The following is a 20,057-nucleotide window of genomic DNA, read 5'->3' as shown; positions in this document are numbered from 1 at the left end:
CTTCATCCTGCAGATGAAAAAGTTTCAACCCAGAGATTGAAAATCTTCAACCAGACACTACAAAAGTTGCAACCGTTTAAAAGAAAGCTTCATCCCGCAGATGAAAAAGCTTCATTCCGCAGATGAAAAAGCTTCTACAAGAGATCGAGAAAGCTTCAACCAAAATGTTGAAACCTGCGACGATGTCATTTTTGCTGGAACCAGCAGCATCGTTTGCTACAACCAGCGACTCACTTTGTTGGGAGCCTTCACGGCGAGCTACAACTGGCGACGACGACGGCGACGCGTTTTTGCTATAACCGCACTGGATTTTTCTGCTGGAAGTGGCTTCATTTTTTGCTGGAACCGGCGGATTTTTTTGCTTCAAACGGTGACATCCGCAGAATTTTTGCTGGAACCGGCCATTAGATTTGCTGGAAAACGGTGACGGCGAGGACGGCGACCGGCGACCAGGAGCGGCAAGGACGGCGACCGGGGGCGACGAGGACGGCGACCGGAGGCGAGGACGGCGACCGGGCGGCAACAAGGACGAAGATCGGCAATCGGGGGCAAGGACGGCGACCTGGCGGCAACAAGGACGGCGACCGGGGGCGAGGGCCGCGAGCCGGCGACGAGGACGGAGACCGGCGACGAGGACGGCCACCAGAGGGGACTGGAGGCGCGGCGACGAGGGCACCGAGCAGGAGCTACAGATCTAACCCGAGGTAGAAGAAGCCCAGGACGAATCGTGTTTTTTTTGCTACATCCAGTGGCCACGCGGGCTCGCATCCAAGGGCTGGGGCTGGACCGACCGAAACTTTCGGCCGGTGCGCCGACGCCTAGCATCGCCCTTAGTCTTTTGGCTGCGGGCAAAGGGTTAAATAACTACTAAAACCTAGTGTGAGCTTCCTGGTGCAAGCTAAGCTTTTGGCGCCCTCTCCAAAGGAAATTGCAAGGAAGGTGAGTGACAGTGTGACGCTCTGTCAGCAGACAGCTCCTGCCGTTGCCTATCCAGGCCCGGCCAATAGTGGCTCCCTCTCCAAAGGGAAATCTAGCTAGCTAAGCTGGGTCGTCATGTTTCCGGTCAGAGCCAGATGTCCGCACTGATTTGGGCACGCGGTGCTGATCATGGGCTTGGATTACGCGTCAATGTACGGGAGCGGAGTTAATCATGCGTGCGCCTTGTCCTGTGCCCTACCCGTGGCGCACATTATGGATCGGATTAGATAGACAAAGAGGGTGTGGGGGGACAGACAAGTGCTGGTGTTCGTCGGCGGCCTCGGATGAAGAAGCTTCGTTCCTTCTGCTGGTCCACACGTTGAGTGCAGGCAGGGACACTACTTTGAGATCCGCACTGCACACGTTGCTTCTGCGATAGTAGCGTCTGATGTGTCCTTGTAGTAGTAGTATTATGCAAACTCATTTATCGAAAGCCAAAGTGTTCTTCTGTCTTGCTAAATCTGAAGCATTCGAGATTTTCCTAGGTCCAAGTCCACGCCCTGAAACTGTCGGATGTGGCCTCGTCGACGTTCACGCGCTGGGTTAGTAGTATCATCATCAACCTGAACATAACAAAATCTCTGTCGACTGACGCACCACCCCTCATTTTAGTCGAGCAAGATGCGCCTTTTTTTTGTCACGACTACCACCGGTGGACAATGATATACAGACTTAAGAGCGTCTGCATCTCTAGACACCCAAGAGGCGCTAGATGTGCGGGTTCTTTCTCTTCCTTTTTGCGGGGAGATGTGAGAGAAATTGAACGACATTTTGATGCTTAGTATGAGAGTAAAAAACTTGGGCATCATCGTGTTTAAATGTCATAACATAATCTCCCACCCCACCCCTTGGGCGGCTAGGGAAAACTCATCCCGTCTGGGCTTGGTCGATGCGCCTGTTAATTCGCCTCCCCTATGCCTACCGCTCCGGCGGCAAGTGGTAGGGAGGGGAATTTCGCAGCCCCGACTCCGGCTATTTATGCTAGGTTTTTTTAATCCTCGTAGGTGCGGTGCTTTGGCGGATGGCTTCACTTCTTCTACGAGTTGGTCTAGCAAGCTCCAAACCTCCTCCAATTTGTCCATCTGGACGGAATTGACGAAGCCCCGATATTGATTGTTACCGTCCCCTTGGGGCGGCGAGGTTATACTTTTTGTCATGCATGTGCGATGGCAAGATTTGATATCAGATGCTTTGGATCGATTTAGGGGTTTAACGACAAGGACTGTTGCTCTAGGGCATTGGTCCTTGCACATGCACGAAGACTTCATGGCTGTCATCAACATGGTAAGGTCGGTTCCAGTAGGGGAGCGACAACAACGGTGCATCGACAGCTCGTTCTTTCGGCAATAGTTGTAGCTCGGTGATCCAAGGACCACAATGTAAGTAGGAGTAGGTGTTTTGCACTTCATGAACTTTTACAATAGATCCTGATCCTTTTCACAATTTTTTTAGGGCCGTGCTACGCGTCGGCCGGCGGACGCCTCTGCAGCCGTAGATCTGGCACAATTCATTGCAACAAATGAAGTGTTTCAAAACCTCTTGCAACAAAGCTTATGTTGCAGAAACATTTGAACAGAGATTATGTTACAGATTCTTTTTGTCTTCACTTTTTTTTGCAACATAGATAATGTTGTGAAAAGGACTTCCGCAACATGGATGTTGTTGCGGAATTTTTTTGCAATAAAAGATGATGTTGCAGCAGCACCGCCCTCATTGTTGTTGCGGTTTTGTAACTCCGTCGTTGTTGCAGAAACTTGTCAGCGTGCGGTGGCACGGTCGGACACGGGCAACGTCCGCCAGTAATGTTGCAGATTTTTTTTCACATTTTTGCAACATGAGTTGTTGCGGAAGAAATTTCGCAATACAGATGATGTTGCAAAAAACTTTTTCCGCCACGCGCACATGGTCGCACGAAACCGCTAGAAATAGTACTAGATGGACCCATGCAAGACACGTGTCGCAAGAAAGAGGTGACGGACGCCTCGCATGAGATCCGTCGGCAGAAACCAATCATTTCCCATTTTTTTAGCATAATCTTTATTTTAGGGTACAGACAGAACTATTAAGTCCCAGCGTTACAGGACCACATTTTCTAGGAGACGTAGTACGAAAATAACAAGATGGCCCGCGTAATATTTTCTGCAAGGCCCACGGTGCGGCTTACGCTGGGCTAAGCCCAGACACTCACTACTAGCATTGCCACGGCCCACACAGGGGGCCGCCAACAGCCCACCCACTCCTGGACTGTTCTTTGTTACTCTCTACTGATCACAAAAAATACTTCTGTTCTCAAAGAAAAATTACTTCTTCTAAAAAAAAGATCATACAAAAATACTTACTCTACTGATCATAAAAAGAAAATTAGGGGAGAAGACAAAGCTGTCAAAGTCCGGGCGTCGCCGTCAGCACGCCCCCTCCGCCGACCATCCGGCGAGTGGCAGCGGCTCAACGTCGTCATATCCGCATCAAGAATCAGGGGACGGGGACTTACTAGATGAATCCCTGACGCCGCCTTTATTCCATTTCCATGTACGTGCGTGGATAGGGGAGAACAACCAATAATGCACCAGCACCCCTCCGATACCCCCTTCTGTGGCTGCCATCCACAAGGAAAATGATCAGTCACACATCACACAGGTTCCTTTCAACTTCACAGATCAAGCAAGGGCCTCTTTGATCCGCAGTAATGTCAAAACATAAACATTGAGTTGCAATGGCATGTCCATTTGAATATATCAAGACTTCGGTTTGTTTGATCGTCTCACAGTAAAAAAAAGGTAGGGGTATAATTTTCTATGAAATGTAGCCAAAGATACACAAAAAAGAGAGAGAGGAAAGACAGAGTGTCCAACGAAAACATACATAGTATACATCTGAAAACAGAGTGCGCTGGAAGGATCATCTTCAGTTTTGAGGCCTCCGTCGATCGGGAGAAACTGATGATCATTCTGATATAGGGCATCCATATTTTCTTCTCTTTTTGTCAAACGACGGCGACAGCAGGATACCTATATCATTGAGATGACGAACTAACAGAAAATACCAGCATCCTTTACGTGCCAAACTGGAAGTAATGCCTAAGCTAGGAGGAGGAGCTTTCCAGGGCACGCCTGCTCGACCTACAAAACACACTTTAAATTTCAGGACCGCACAAAGGTGCCAAAACAGACCATCTCTGGATCTGTATCACTAGGAAAGGCACAGGACCAAATGGAAAGCAAATTTGTGGCAGTTCAATCTGGAACTAGCAATCAAGTAGGGCACCAAGTTGCACAAGAGATCTATCCCAAGTGATTCATCCATGGCATGCATGTAATGATGCCCACATCGAATGCCCCAATCTCCATGAAACATTACACGCATATAGCAATGATCTAGAGTATATAGTATATAGGAACCTAATTTTCAAACCTTATAGCCACCCTCTCAACTGACATACTCCCTCTAAACAAATATAAGACGTTTTAGGCCACTAAAGTAGTGACCTAAAACGTTTACAGAGGGAGTAAGTACAAAAAATGGCATAACTATGGTCGTAGATGCATAGCCCCCCCCCCCCCCCCCCCTCTCACTAAACAAGTAAAGGGTTGGACTAGCAAAATGTACAACTTAACACAGCTACCTTCACACAGAGAGCTGAATATTGCCCTCTCAATAAAGATACTAAAAAGATGGAAGAGAATATTCAATTTTTTTCCTATTCAATCTTATGCCTTCTGGGGAACATTGTTATCTTGACAAAAAGAGATGATTCTCCTTTTTGTGCTTCAGTCACCGAGGATATGTAAGGAGCACAGCCCTTTTGGTCTGAGCATCAGATGACCAAACCAGATATTTTTCCAGTATAGGAAACCACTAAAGCCACGAGGACATGTACAAGCACAATGGTCCTATGTTAGCCTGATTGTCTCCTAGACGTTTTTCTAGCATGGAGGGTATAGCCTCCGCTTAGCCAAGGGACGATCACTGTGAAAGAGACATCATTAAGTACTACAGATGACACTTAGTGTATCTGGTGTCTCTTTTGTGCACATCTCTAGGTGATATGAAGGACAACCTGAAGTAAAGAAGGAATATATGCATATTTTACCCCCCCCGTGAAGGACGAACTGGATTCGACTTTGCTATCGCAGAGCAGTAAATAGAATCCTTATCATCACATGAATACACGTAGCAGTCAACTTTGTCAACTTTCTACGGAACTTTTCATATGCCATGTCAATGATATTCGGAGGTAGTTTAGGCATTGTGCATACGGGCCCACGACCTGTTTTATCTGACTAATGATATACTTCTACTCAACTGATAGTTTACTTTGTGCAGGTAGCAAATAACTGAATGGGTTGTTGAGTTGGCCCAATCAGCTCAAACTTTCATCCTTATAGGAAACTGGCTGAAAATACTAAAACACTAAAGTTTGGGCATGGCCTGCAGTGCTGCATAACTATTTTTAAGGCAAGGTTAAAAATCAAACCAACACAAGAGCAAAGATTGTTGGAATATGTTAAATAATAGCAGTAACACAGTGAAGAGGAAACAAGATTAAGCTAATCTAGACAAACTACCTTAGATCTTTGCTAAAACTTGCACAGAACATAATAAAGGCTTCAAGAAGTTGCATGCAGCGCACCTTTTTGTCGATATCAAAAGAGTGGTGGCCCTGTTCCAATATAGAGTATCGCCGCAACTTGGCAGGATCCAGCAGAAACAATTCACCCTGTAAACAATATTACCGTGACAAGGCTCTATCCCCTGAGGGCAATTAAGTGGGTTGCAAGCATATGTTTCCTGTTCCTACCAGTCCATTTCTGTAATCCCTGAATTAGAATGGAATAATGACCCTAAGATATAAGGAAAATGAGTTTACAGATGGGAAAAATCTGTTGTGCATTACAAGCCAACAACAAAACAATATCCAAAGATATCTAAACAAAGTACCAAGAAAAAAAAGGTACACTTAGTATGACTAAATGTGCAGTTGGAATGAAGAGCGTAAACACGTTAAGTACACCTAGATGTTCAGCACCACTACAATGTTAGGTCCAGAATTATATGGATTATGTCCAAAGAGGTTGCAACCAAAGGAATGCGCTAAAATCACCCACAGTTCACAAGCTTGTTCAGTATTCCGCAGCAATGCTAATAATCAGATGGCTTAAACATGCATGCCAAAATATCTACAGCCTGACTATTCCATAAAATTCAGGACCAAATCGATAAATATGAAGGATGTTACGTGTATACAGGTGACACATGACATGAGGCTAGTATCAAAACTTTTGAAAGGTGAATAAGACACCCCCCGTCGCGCAATACAAGTAGTTCACGCATCCACCAGCAACCGTCCCATGCTGGCTGGCATGCACAAGGAAAATGACCAATCACACTTCACACAGGTTCCTTCCAACTTCACGGATCAAGGGCCTCTTTGCTTAGTAATGTCAAAACATAAACATAGGATTCCTATGTCAGGTTTGAATCCATTATGATTTTGGTTTGTTTGATCGTCTGACACTAAAATGAAGTATTCTTTCCAAAAGCTTTGAGTGGACGCTAAATTTTCTATGAAATGCAGTACAAAAATTATATTTAGGAAAAAATTCTGTATGGTTCAATCCTACAAATCAAACGACCAACATAAAAGAAATTTCCTAAATATTCTAATCCTTCATAATTCCTATGAAAATCCTTTGAATCAAAAAGGACCCCAAAGGATTTCATCACCGGCTTAGTCCAGCCAAAGATACACAAAAAAGGAAAGGCTGAGTGTCAAACAAAAACACATATATTATACATCTGAAAACAGAGTGCGCTGCAAGTATCATCTTCAGTTTTGAGGCTCCATCGTTCGGGAGAAACTGATGATCATTCTGATACAGGGCATTCATTTTTTTCTCTTTTTGTCAAACGGCCACGATGGCCGGATTCCACTATCATTGAGATAACGGAACAACAGAAAGTACCAGCATCCTTTACGTGCAGAACTCAAAGTAAAGCCTAAGCTGGGAGTTTTTCTACATGAAAGACCTAACGAGCGCGCTTCACGACGGCACAGAAGGCCACCAAAACAGTTCAATCTCTGAATCTCTTTCACCAGGAAAGCACAGAGCCAAATGGAACGCCAATTGATACCAGTTCAATCAGGTACTAGCAATACGGCTTCCAACTTGGAGAACAAATCTATCCCAAGTGGTTCATCTGGTAAACCAAGCGTCAGATTGGATTGTTTTCCATGTCATGCAACCATACCCACATCGAATGCCCCCGGATCTCCATGGAAAATTGAGACGCATATGACAATATACCTAATTTGCAATCCTTGTAGTCGCCCTCACCAGACACAGATCCGTCTGGTCACACACAATTCGACATAAGCAAGAAAAATGATATTACTTACGTAATTTCGAGATGGTCACACATCCATCCGATTTTTCTCTATTCGCTAAACAAGTATAGGATCAAAGTTGGACTAGCAAAATGTACAACGCAACACAGCTAGCTTGGCACTAAAAGGTGAACATTGTCAAAAAGATGAAAGGAATATTCAAAACATTTTCCTATTCAATCTTATGCCTTCTGGGAAGGGAACATTGTTATCTTGACAAAAGAGATGCGCGTTTCTCCTTTTATGTTTCAGTCACCGAGGATATGTAAGGAGCACAAATCTTCTTTGGTTTGAGCATGGGAGTATCAAACCAGATATTTTGCCTATATAGGGAACCACTAAAACCACAAGGGCATATACAAGTACAATGGGTATATCTCAGTCTGCTTGTGGGGCCTCAGAAAGTAGGAATATAAAAAACCTATGATTTAAGTGGCATGTCCTCTTGAATCCTATAGGATAGGAAAACTATGGGAATTCTGATCAAAGAATGTTTGCAAACACAGGAAAAACAAATAGAATGCAAATGAAACCTAAGAAAAAATTCCTAAGGATTTCAATCCTGCGAATCAAACAACAATTGTAGATTTTTTTTCCTACAGAACAAAATCCCCGAAAGAGCCTATAAAATTCCTTTGAATCAAAGAATCCCTATATGTTTTTCTAGCATGTAATGTGATGTCTCTTCGGTATCACTAGCTGATATGGAGGACAGCCTGAGGTAAACAAGGTATATATTCATATTTACCCCCCCCCCACCCCACCCCCACCCATGTGAAGAAGGAACAAGTGGATTCTATTTTGCTATTGCGGAGCAGTAAGTGGATTCTACTTTGCTATCCCAGGGCAGTAAAAAGAATCCTTATCATCAAATGAATACACGTAGCAGTCAACTTTGTAAAGTTTCTACAAAACTTTCCATATGCCATATAAATAATATCCGCAGGTAGTTCAGAAATCGTGCTATAGTCCTGTAGGGATGCAAGTGAACGGACCCACGGGCTGTTTTATCTAACTAATGGTATACTTCTACTTAGCTGATACTTCTGCAGGTACCTAACCAATAGTTTACTTTGTGCACAATAGCAAATAGCTAGATGGGTTGTTGGTTGGCCATCAGCCCAAACTTGCATCCTTATGTATGGATAGGCGAGCCTATCGAATAAAACTGAATGGTTCCACTAGAAAAAGAATATAACAGAATTGTATTGTAGAAAACTGGCAAAAGAAATACTAAAATACATGATGGCCTACTGCGCTGGATAACTATTTTTAAGGCACGGTTAAAAATAAAGCCAACACAAAAGCAAACTACCTTAAATAAGCAATATCAGCAACACAGTGAAGAGATGCAATGATTAAGCTAGTGCTAGTCTAGACAAACTACCTTAGATCTTTGCTAAAAGTTGCACAGAACATAACAGTGGCTTCAAGAAGATGCATGCAGCTCATTTTTTCGGCAATAAGTAGAAGAGTGATGGCCCTGTTCCAACATAGAGTATTGCTGCAACTTGGCAGGTCACAGTAGAAAAAATTCACTTTGTAAACAACAGTGACATGAGCAGGCTCCTGGCCTGAGTGCAATTAAGTGGGTTGCAAGCATATGTTTTCCATTCCTACTAGTCCATTTTATGTAATCCCTGATTTTGAATAAAATAATGACCCTAAGCTATAAGGAATATGAGTTTTCAGAAGGGAAAAAATCTTTTAATGCTGTGCAAATGCATTACATGCCAACAAGAAAACAATGTCAGCAGATATCTAAAAAAAATACAAGGGAAAGTACTTAATACCAGTAAGCATGCAGTTGAAATGAAGAACCTAAGCATGTTAAGTACACCTACATGTTCAGCGTCACTACATTGTTAGGTTCAGAAATATGGTACCCATTATCTCCAAAGAGGTTGTGACCAAAGGAATGCGCTAACTATCGTTTACAATTCACAAGCTCGTCCCAGTATACCACAGCCATGCTAATAATAGGATGGCTTTAGCATGCATGTCAAAATATCTACGGCCCGACCACTCCATAAAGTACAGGATCTAATCGACAAATATCAATGACGTTACGTACAGGTGACGCACAACATGACGCTAGTATCAAAACTTTTGAAAGGTGAATAAGACAACCCTCATCGCACAATACAAGTAGTTCGTGCAAGTAGGTCATACATAGACACAATTTGTTTCAGGTCTGTAGAGAGCTAGGCACAATAACAGACAAAGGCTAAGGCTGTTAACTGGTAGTCCTCCAGTATATGTCGGCAGCGGATCCATTGGTTGTGGCCCATGTTCTACAAGATGTGCTTGATCCATTTACATCAACTGTTCCACTCAGGATAGCTTACAACAATAGGCTAGTCCTGGCAGGTGCTGAGCTAAGACCATCTGCAATTGTAAGCAAGCCACGAGTTGATATCAGTGGCAGTGACATGAGAGTTCTCTACACCCTGGTAAGCTTCTAACTCTAGTAGTGGACAATATATGCAAATCCTTTGGTTATTTCACTCTTTTACGTGGTTTGTTAGTATAACTGTGAAGGAAGTCCATAGAAGGAAAATGTCTCATAGATGATTAGTTTACTCCTAGCAAACTCAAACGAATCATATGTTAACTTTTTTGAGTTTGTCTTTGACTTCAAAAGATATTGGTGGATCCAGACGCCCCAAGCCCAAGTCACCCATCACTAAGGGAGTACTTGCACTGGTAAATCAAATGCAACATGTTCTTTCTCGCTAATTCGATTCCAAACCCTCCACCCATCTGTTTTCTGCCCCGAAACTTTTGATATATGCTTCCTATTTAAGTTGCCCTGATTACGATATATCTCCACTCCTGTGTAGGATGGTGTCAGACATCCCTGCAACAACTGGTGCCAGCTTTGGTATGATGTCATGCATAACAATTTGTTCAATGTGATTTTTGGTTTTAGCTGAATTTTGTGGATGCAGAAATCAGGCCATGTTAAGTTCTTTCCCTCAAATGACTCCATACAAGTTAATTCTAATATAGCCCATCGTTAACACCAAGATATCTTAAACCATGACAAAGAATAACTATAAACAGGGTAAAATGACATTTGTATGTACAGCCTAAAGAAGCAAGAACTCTTAAACAGTGGTATACTCATGAATTTCCTTTTTCTATCTATAATATTTATACTTGATTTATTTTTCACGTGTACAAACACAAAATTCATGCGATCAATTAATATCATTCAATCTTATACTGGTTTTGAAGAGTTTTATGATATATTTTTCTACCAACTAACATATACAGCAGAACAAAGGTTACCCCCTATACATGAAGATTATATTAGAAGACACCTATTTGCCTAGAACTGAACAAAGTAGACTACGTTGCAGATAAATAACTAGATATTTCCACCAAGTTGAATTACTTTTGAAACTCTAAACTAATTAATATTAGGGTGCTCTTGCAGGCCAAGAGCTTGTAGTTTATGAAAGACCAGAACCCAGATCTGGTATCCATCGGATGGTATTTGTGCTGTTCCAGCAACTAGGCAGGGGTACAGTTTTTGCACCAGACGTGCGACACAACTTCAGCTGCAGGAACTTTGCACGGCAGCACCACCTCAATATTGTGGCTGTCTCATATTTCAACTGTCAAAGGGAAGGTGGATCAGGTGGAAGAAGGTTTAGGCCAGAAAGTTCTCAAGGGGAGTAGAGATTAGATACTACAGAGTAAAGACCATTGTATGCTGCACCGTAGTGTTGCATCACAAATAATGTGTAGCATATAGAATACCCTGTATCATCTAAATATGCAGCATTATATGCATCTTCAGCTATGATGAGCTTGATGGGATATATCTCAGTCATTTGTTAATCATCTGATCACGGAGAGTATTCTTGTGGGAATACAAAAGATAAACTCAGGCTTTTACAATATTAGTTAAGCTCAACTAGTTTATAGTTCTGAGCACCTGCTTTGCATTTTAACAAGTTCTATTGAATAAATCAACACACTGTAAATCATCAAAGGTATTTTTGAAAGAAAGCCCAAGATATTTTAGAGCCCACAAGTGGCAAAGTAAACCCCAAGGTATGTCCAATGTTCGCATTATTCCTTATTCAAAGCAACAGGGGTGCTGGACATTCACATCATTACATCAAACACTTAAAAGTGAAAACATAATATTACAAGACCCCAAGAGCAGTCACAACTTACAGCAGAAGCATATCATCGGGAGGAACCGATCACTTCTTCCCAAGGTGGCATACCTCCACCAGTTCCCAGGACTCCAAGCTTTTATCCTCAGTATCCGTTCGATAAAGTGCGAGCTCGGAGATCTCAAACTGCAGTCCAGAAATTTCACTGCCCATTTCCTCTACTTTCTTCCTTGCTGCTTCCTTCTCTTCGTCTGTTAGATCCCCATACAGGAGACTTACATGTGGCATATATGCTGCAATCGTGTAAAAACCATGAATCGATTGTCATCAACTTGTCAATGTTTCAGGATCAAAATACAGGTACACTCACGGGTTGATCTCTGAAACCCGAAGTGGGCGCAGAAGTGGTCGCTTGTCTGGATCACCTGCAACATTCAGATAACTTGGCATAAGCAGAAGTGCAGAGCAAATAATCGAAACGTTGTGCAAACCACACCTCTCAGAACGCATCGACCTCTCGATTCGCGTTTGGGGAAGGAACAGAGGAGGGATTAAAGGTAGGGGGCTGACCTCGGGGGTGGGCTCGAGGAGGAGGTAGACGCACTGGTAGAAGAAGTCGCCGCGGGCGACGCCGGTGACGCGGGCGGTGTAGGGGGCGACGCCGGCGGCGGCGGCGGCGGCGCGGAGGGCCTGGATTGCGGCGGGGCGGCGCATGCGCACGGCGCCGACGACGGTGGCGTGCGGCTCGAAGGGCGGGCCGCCGTGCGCGGCGCGGAGGCCGGCCATGAGGCCGCGGAGGCGGTCGCGGACGGGCTCCGGCGGGAGGGCCCACACGGAGTACACCTCCTCCGGCGACTGGTCGGTGGGGTCCATGCGGGCTGGGCCTGAGCGGCGGTGGCGCTTGGGCTTGGCGAAATGCGGGGTGGGAAGCGGAATATGCTTTGCTGAAGAGCCGATCCGAAACGACTTCCTAGCGATCGGCCGCTACAACGGGCGATCTAGTCCATCACAACTAATCAGCCGACAAGTCTTTCCATCAAGGCCCACCGGGTGAGACTTTCGGCGCACACACATGCAAAGGCTAGGCAAGGCAAGAGGGAGGCGGCCCCACCCAAATCAACACTAATCACCGCCCCCCTGATTTTTAGGGGTCCCGCCTCTAATTAACCATCCCTAATTAATCCACGTAAGTTAAGCCACTTTCCAAATTAAAGACTGTCGGAAAACGAGCGTTGGAACGCTCGCGCGCCAGATAGCCACGCCCGAGGCGATCATCACCGCAGAGTAGATTAATGGAGCCGGTGCTGCGATTTGTTCTAGATCCTCCACCGGCAGACGGGACACTGACTGTGGGAGTTTTCAAATGGAGCTGGTGGGGCCACTGGCAGACGGAAGCCGCGAACGCACCAGGATCACCAATGTTACACGATTATATAGAAAGTAAAAAAACAGTTTGTCTAATTTCATCTAGATGTTTTTTAAGGATGTCACATCTAAGCTCCCACAAATAACACAACAATAAGGACAAAAAAAACTGAAACAAAAAGAAATAGACCACAAACATACTAGTAGATATCATGTCATATTTAGATGTGTCCTAAACAGAGCCTAAAGAAATACTGAAAATACACGTGTAAACATGGTTTCACGCACACCCATATGAATAGTAAATTCAAAGAAAGTACTAGAAAAATTCAAAAAGAATCTGAAATTTTGAGATATCAAACTTGGTCGACCATTCTACTCGAGTATGGAATTTCATGAAGGACCAGAATGCTATGGGTGTCCTAGAATGCTATGGGTGTCATTTCTTTGTGAAACTTCATACTCGAGTAGATGGTCGACCAGGTATACTGCAAAAATGATTCAGAATTTTCTTTTCTTTTTGTTTTTTAATTTACTATTCATAACAGGTGGATGTGGAACTATGTCCTAAAAATTGATGTTCGTAAAATTACTTAGAATTAGAATAGTCGAGATATGAATCTAGCCGAAGATCAAGGCATTAACAAACTGTAAGCTTGTAGCCACTTGTGAAGAGAATCAAGTAAAGTCAATGTAGCCAGTGGCGGAGCTATGTTGTAAGCTACAGGGGCCATGCCCCCCCCCCCCCCTCGCTTTTGTAAAATATGTGAAGGAAAAAAAATTTGGAGAGAAAGATTAGGAAAAGTAAAGTTTTTTGCCCCCCCCCCAAACGTCCGCATTTACGTTTGGCCCCCCCAAAAGAAGTTACCTAGCTCCGCCAGTGAATGTAGCCACTTTGGATGCTTGTTAATCATCTCGGAGCCCGCAACCACCGCTAGGTGCTTTGGTCTAACAAAAGACTTGAGAAATACGACTTTCGATTGTGTAAACAAGGGGCGAAAGCAGCAACTGATTGCAGTGTTAAAATAGTTTTTAGTTCTAGATCCTCGACGGTATGAAGTACTAATATTCTTTACTTTATATCATTGGTATTTGTATTGTTGTTCTTTGATGAATAAAATCAGCCTTTCTGTCAAAAATAACTTGCAATTATTGGGAAGAGACATGGGTATTTAGAAGAGGAAGTTGCATCGAGATTACACATCCGATGTATCCATACTCCTTTTTTTGGCTAATAGTAGTTAAATAAGAGAGTTAGGTAGATAAGTTTATTTTCTTCTTTGATTAGTGGAACCGATGGGGGATTAGCCAAGAAATGATGACAGGTTATGACGAACAATTAAGAAGTAATCACTGAAATAATTCCCTCCCAAATCATACCATCTTCCATGCTAAATTGCTAATAGAAGGTGGGAATCAAGTACCATGCCTAATCTCTTATCAATTCCCACGCCACCTCGCCATACGATGGATTTAAACTTCTTTACCCCTTCGATTCTCATTCTGTTGCTTGAATTACCCCAGACAAAACACATTGACAACATGGCAACAATGCCTAAAAAAGAGCACAACCATCACACTAGTACGCGCGATCCGAATTCAATGCAGCAACGGTTTTTTAAATGGAGCATCTCAATCTTGATGCAACGAAATTGGTGCTACCACTTCATTAAATTGATCACCCTAATATTTACAAATGTTATGCAATTAGGAAGTCTTAGAATAGTTGAGATCTGGATCTAGCCAAAGGTCGACGCACCTAGTGAAGCGACTAATAAACAACAAGCTTGTATGGCCACTTGTGGAGAGAATCATAGTGAAGTCAATGCAGCTGCGCTGGATGCTTGCTAATCATCTCGGAGCCGAGGCAGGAACAACCGATAGGTGCTTTAGTTTAGCAAAAGACTTTAGGAAGACTGACCTTTCAATTACGTAACCCAGAGGCGTCAACGGTAGCTGTTTGCCTTGTGAAAATAGTTTTCGTTTCTAGATCCTCCGTGATATGAGATGCTAACACCTTCCACTTTATATCATCGGTACATGTAAATGACACTCCCATTATTTGTTGAATAAAATCGGCCTTTCTGTCAAAAAAACGCAACACATTTGGCAACTTAGGAAGAGAAATGGGTGTTTAGAAGAGGAAGTTGTGTTGAGATTACACATGAGATGTTGTTGTATTCATACTCCCTTTGTTCGACATCTGATGTTAATTAAATGAGAGAGTTAGGCACACAAGTTTATTCCCTTGTTTGGTTAGTGGAATTGATGGGGGATTAGCCAAGAAATGGTGACATAAGTTATGATAAGAAGTAATACTTAAACAATTCCCTCCCAATTCCTACCACCTCCCATGCTAACAAATGATGGGAGTCAACTCCCATCCTTAATCTCTTTTCAATTCATACGCCCTTTAGCCATAAAGTGGATTTAAATTCCTTTACACCTTAGATTCCCATTTCATAGCTATAATTACCTCTGACAAAATACATTGGCAATATATTAGTGAAGCCAAAAAAGAGAACAACCACCACAAGGGTACGTACAATCCGAACTCAATGTAGCAACGAGTTTTTAAATGGAGCATCCCAATCTTAATATAACCAATTTGGTGATACCATTGCATTAGATTGATCACCCAAATATTTACAAATGTTACGCAATTAGGAATCTTAGAATAGTTGAGATCTGAATCTAGCCAGAGAATGAGGCACCTACCGGAGTGATTAATAAACAACAAGCTTGTGTAGCCACTTGTGAGAGAATCAAAGTAAAGTCAATGCAGCTATGCTGGATGCTTGCTAATCATATTGTAGCCAAGGCGGCAAGAACTGGTAGGTGCTTTCATTTAGCAAAAGACTTGAGGAAGACTGACCTTTCGATTATGTAACCGAGAGGGATAAGCAGTAGCTGATTGCCTTGTGTAAATAGTTTTCGGTTCTAGATCCTCCATGATATGAGATGCTAATATCTTCCACTTTATATCATCGATACATGTAAATTACACTACCATTATTTGATGAATAAAATTGGCCTTTCTGTAAAAAAAAAAGACACAACAAGTTTGGCAACTTGGGAAGACAAATGGTTGTTTGGAAGAGGAAGTTGTATTAAGGTTACACAAGGGATGTTGTTGTATACATACTCCTATGTTCAGTATCCAATGTTAATTAAATGAGAGAGTTAGGCAGATAAGTTTATTCCCTTGTTTGGTTACTAGAATAGATGGGGGGTTGGCCAAGAAATGATGATATAAGTTATAATGAATAGTTAAGAAGTAATCACTGAAACAATTCCCTCCAAATTCCTACCACCTGGCATGCTAATAAAACGATGGGAGTTCACTCCCACCCCTAATATCTTTTCAATTCCTACGTCCTTTAGCCATATGGTGGATTTCAATTCCTTTACACCTTCGATTCCCATTCCATAGCTCTAATTATCTCTGACAAAATACATTGACAATATAGTAACGGTGTAAAAAACAGCACAACTATCACATGTCCATGCACGATCCAAATTCAATGCAGCAACGAGTTCTAAATGGAGCATCCCAATCTTGATATAACCAAATTGGTGCTACCACTTCATTAGATTGATCTCCCTAATATTTACAAATGTTACAAGGGATTCTTAGAACAGTTGAGCTCTGAATCTAGCCAGATAACGAGGCACCTGTTGGAGTGATCCAGAAACAACAAGCTTGTGTAACCACTTGTGGAGATCATCATAGTAAATTCAATGTAGCTATGCTCAATGCTTTCTAATCATATCATAGCCGAGGCGACAAAAACTGATAGGTGCTTTGGTTTAGCAGAAGACTTGAGGAACACTAACCTTTGGATTATGTAACCAATAGTCCTAGGCAGTAGTTGATTGCCTTGTGAAAATAGTTTCCAGTTCTAGATCCTCCGTGATATGAGATTCTAATTGCTTTCACTTTATATCATCATTATGTATAAATGACACCACCATTATTTGATGAACAAAATCCGCGAGAGTTAGGAAGATACGTTTATTCACTTGTTTGGTTAGTGGAATTGATGGGGATTAACCAAGAAATATTGACATAAATTATGATGAATGGCTAAGAAATTAATGAACACTAAAACAATTCCCTCCCAATTCCTACAACCTTCCATGCTAATAAAATGATGGGAGTCAAGTCTCATGCCCAATCTTTATCAATTCCCACGCCCCTAGCCATACGACGGGTTTAAACTCCTTTACCCTTTTTATCCCCTTTTCATAGCTCTAATTAGTGCCGACAAAACACACTGAAAATATAGCAACAATGCAAAGAAAAAGAGCACAACCATCACACGGGCACGCGTGGTCTGTATTCAATGTACTAAAGGGTTTTTAAATGGAGCATCACAATCTTGATGTAACATGATTGGTGCTATCACTTCATTAGATTGACCGCCCTAATTTTTACAAATGTTACACAATTACAAAGTCTTAGAATAGTCAAGATCTGAATCTAGCCCGAGATCGAGGCACCTTCTAGAGTGATTAACAAATAGCAAGCATATGTAGCCACTTGTGGAGAGAATCAGAGTAAAGTCAATGCATCTGCGTTGGATGCTTACTAGTCACAACCATCGCTAGGATCTTTTGTTTAGCAATAGACTTGAAGAAGATGACCTTTCAATTACATAAACGAGGGGCAAAAGTGGTAGCCAATTGCTTTGTTAAAATATTTCCCAGTTCTAGATCTTTCGTGTTATGGGGTGCTAATATCTTTGACTTCATATCGTATATACCTGTAAATGGCACTACCATCATTTGATAAATCAAATCGGCCTTTCTGTCAAAAACAACATGTTGGGCAACTATTGGGAAGAAAAATGGGTGTGTAGAGGAGGAATTTGTATTGAGATTACTCATGGGATGTCGATGTATTCATACTCCTTTGTTTGGTATCTAATGGGAATTAAACACGAGAGTTAGATAGATAAATTGTTTCCCTTGTTTGGTTAGTGGAACTGATGGGAGATTAGCCAAGAAATGATGACATAAGTTATGATGAATGCTTAAGAAGTAATCACTAAAACAATTTCCTCCCGATTCCTACCACCTCCCATGCCAATAAAACGGTGGAAGTCAACTCCCATGCCCAATCTCTTATCAATTCCCATGTCACCTAGCCATGTGATGGATTTAAACTCCTTTACCCCTTCTACTCACATTCCGTAGCTCTAATTACCGCCGACAAAACACATTAACAATATAGCAACGATGCCAAAAAGAGCACAACCATCACACGGGTTCGCACAATTTGAATTCAATATAGCAACATGTTTTTAAGTGGAGCATCCCAATCTTGATGTAACATGATTAGTGCTACCACTTAGATTGATCACCCTAATATTTACAAATGTTAAGCAACTAGGGAGTCTTAGAAAGTCGAGATCTGAATCCAGCCTAAGATCGAGGCACCTTCTGGAGTGATTAACAAATAACAAGCTTGTGTAGCTACTGATACGTCTCCAACGTATCTATAATTTTTTATTGTTCCATGCTATTATATTATCTGTTTTGGATGTTTTATATGCATTAATATACTATTTTATATTATTTTGGGGACTAACCTATTAACCTAGAGCCTAGTGCCAGTTCCTGTTTTTTCCTTCTTTTAGAATTTTGCAGAAAAGGATTACCAAACGGAGTCCAAATGGAATGAAACTTTCACGGTGATTTTTCTTGGACCAGAAGACATCTAGAGGATTTGGAGTGCAAGTCAGAGAATCCACAAGGCGACCACAAGGACGGAGGGCGCGCCCAGGGGGGTAGGGCGCGCCTCCACCCTTGTGGGCCCCTCGTGACTCCGCCGACCTAGTTTCTTCGCCTATATATTCTCATATATCTCAAAACCAACAGAGAGAGCCACGAAAACACTTTTCCACCACCGCAACCTTCTCTACCCATGAGATCCCATATAGGGGCCTTTTCTAGCATCCTGCCGGAGGGGGATTCGATCAGGGAGTGCTTCTACATCAACACCATTGCCCTTCCTACGAAGCGTGAGTAGTTTACCACAGACATACGGGTACATAGCTAGTAGTTAGATGGCTTCTTCTCTCTCTTTGATCATCAATACCATGTTCTCATTGATGTTCTTGGAGATCTATTTGATGTAATACCTTTTGCGGTGTGTTCGCCGAGATCCGATGAATTGTGGATTCATGATCAGCTTATCTATGAATATTATTTGAATCGTCTCTGAATTCTTATATACATGATTTGATATCTTTGCAAGTCTCTTCGAACTATCAATTTGGTTTGGCCAACTAGATTGGTTTTTCTTGCAATGGGAGAAGTGCTTAGCTTTGGGTTCAACCTTGCGGTCTCCTTTCCCAATGACAGTAGGGGCAGCAAGGCACGTATTGTATTGTTTCCATCGAGGATAAAAAGATGGGGTTTACATCATATTGCTTGAGTTTATTCCTCTACATCATGTCATCTTACTTAAAGCGTTACTCTGTTCTTCATGAACTTAATACTCTAGATGCAGGCAGGAGTTGGTCGATGTGTGGAGTAATAGTAGTAGATGCGGGCAGGAGTCGATCTTCTTGACACGGACGTGATGCCTATATTCATGACCATTGCCTTAGATATCTTCATAACTTTGTGCTTTTTTATCAATTGCTCGACAGTAATTTGTTCACCCACCGTAATATCTTCTATCTTGAGAGAAGCCTCTAGTAAAACCTATGGCCCCTGGGTCTATTTTCCATCATATAAGTTTCCGATCTACTATTTTTCAATCTTTTACTTTCCGATCTATAAACCCAAAAAACGAAAAATATTTACTTTACCGTTTATCTATCTCTATTAGATCTCACTTTTGCAAGTAACAGTGAAGGGATTGACAACCCCTTTATCGCGTTGGGTGCAAGTAGTTTGATTGTTTATGCAGGTACTCAGTGACTTGTTCGTTGTCTCCTACTGGATTGATACCTTGGTTCTCAAACTGAGGGAAATACTTACTCTACTTTGTTGCATCACCCTTTCCTCTTCAAGGGAAAAACCAACGCAAGCTCAAGAAGTAGCAGCCACTTGTTGAGAGAATCAGAGTAAAGTTAATATAGTTGCATTGGATGCTTGCTAATCATCTCAAAATTGATGCAAGAATAAACCGCTAGGTGCTTTAAATTTTGTTAGAAAAATACTTGTGGAAGATGACCTCTCAA

General features: G+C 42.4%; 2 protein-coding genes across 6 annotated transcripts; one reads left to right on the top strand and one right to left on the bottom strand.

The window, feature by feature from the left end:
* Nucleotides 1-2,982: 2,982 nt before the first annotated feature.
* On the bottom strand, nt 2,983-12,946 carry LOC123063304 (cyclic phosphodiesterase). Of its 5 annotated transcripts, none has more exons than XR_006430241.1 (7): nt 12,764-12,866; nt 12,067-12,448; nt 11,867-11,921; nt 11,555-11,789; nt 5,609-5,819; nt 3,841-4,097; nt 2,983-3,574 (listed from the first exon to the last, which is right to left on the bottom strand). XR_006430241.1 is itself a non-coding variant. In XM_044487067.1 (5 exons), the coding sequence occupies exons 1-4, from the start codon at nt 12,769-12,771 to the stop codon at nt 11,584-11,586; spliced, it is 651 nt and encodes a 216-aa protein (XP_044343002.1). In that variant the 5' UTR covers nt 12,772-12,866; the 3' UTR covers nt 2,983-3,574; nt 11,555-11,583. The 5 variants fall into 5 exon arrangements, 3 of the variants coding, with proteins under 3 accessions (XP_044343002.1, XP_044342993.1, XP_044342983.1); XR_006430245.1 differs by having other exon boundaries at nt 5,609-5,795; XM_044487067.1 differs by lacking the exons at nt 3,841-4,097; nt 5,609-5,819.
* On the top strand, nt 9,531-11,091 carry LOC123063324 (protein RICE FLOWERING LOCUS T 1). The gene is made up of 4 exons (XM_044487080.1): nt 9,531-9,816; nt 10,008-10,069; nt 10,207-10,247; nt 10,806-11,091. Exons 1-4 carry the CDS (start codon nt 9,622-9,624, stop codon nt 11,048-11,050), a joined length of 543 nt encoding a protein of 180 aa, XP_044343015.1. The 5' UTR covers nt 9,531-9,621; the 3' UTR covers nt 11,051-11,091.
* Nucleotides 12,947-20,057: the final 7,111 nt, after the last annotated feature.

The sequence above is a fragment of the Triticum aestivum genome, chromosome 1A (genome assembly GCF_018294505.1).
Source record: "Triticum aestivum cultivar Chinese Spring chromosome 1A, IWGSC CS RefSeq v2.1, whole genome shotgun sequence".
Classification (NCBI taxonomy): domain Eukaryota; kingdom Viridiplantae; phylum Streptophyta; class Magnoliopsida; order Poales; family Poaceae; genus Triticum; species Triticum aestivum.
Note: the sequence above shows the minus strand (reverse complement) of the source record. Positions and strands in the feature narration are given on the sequence as shown.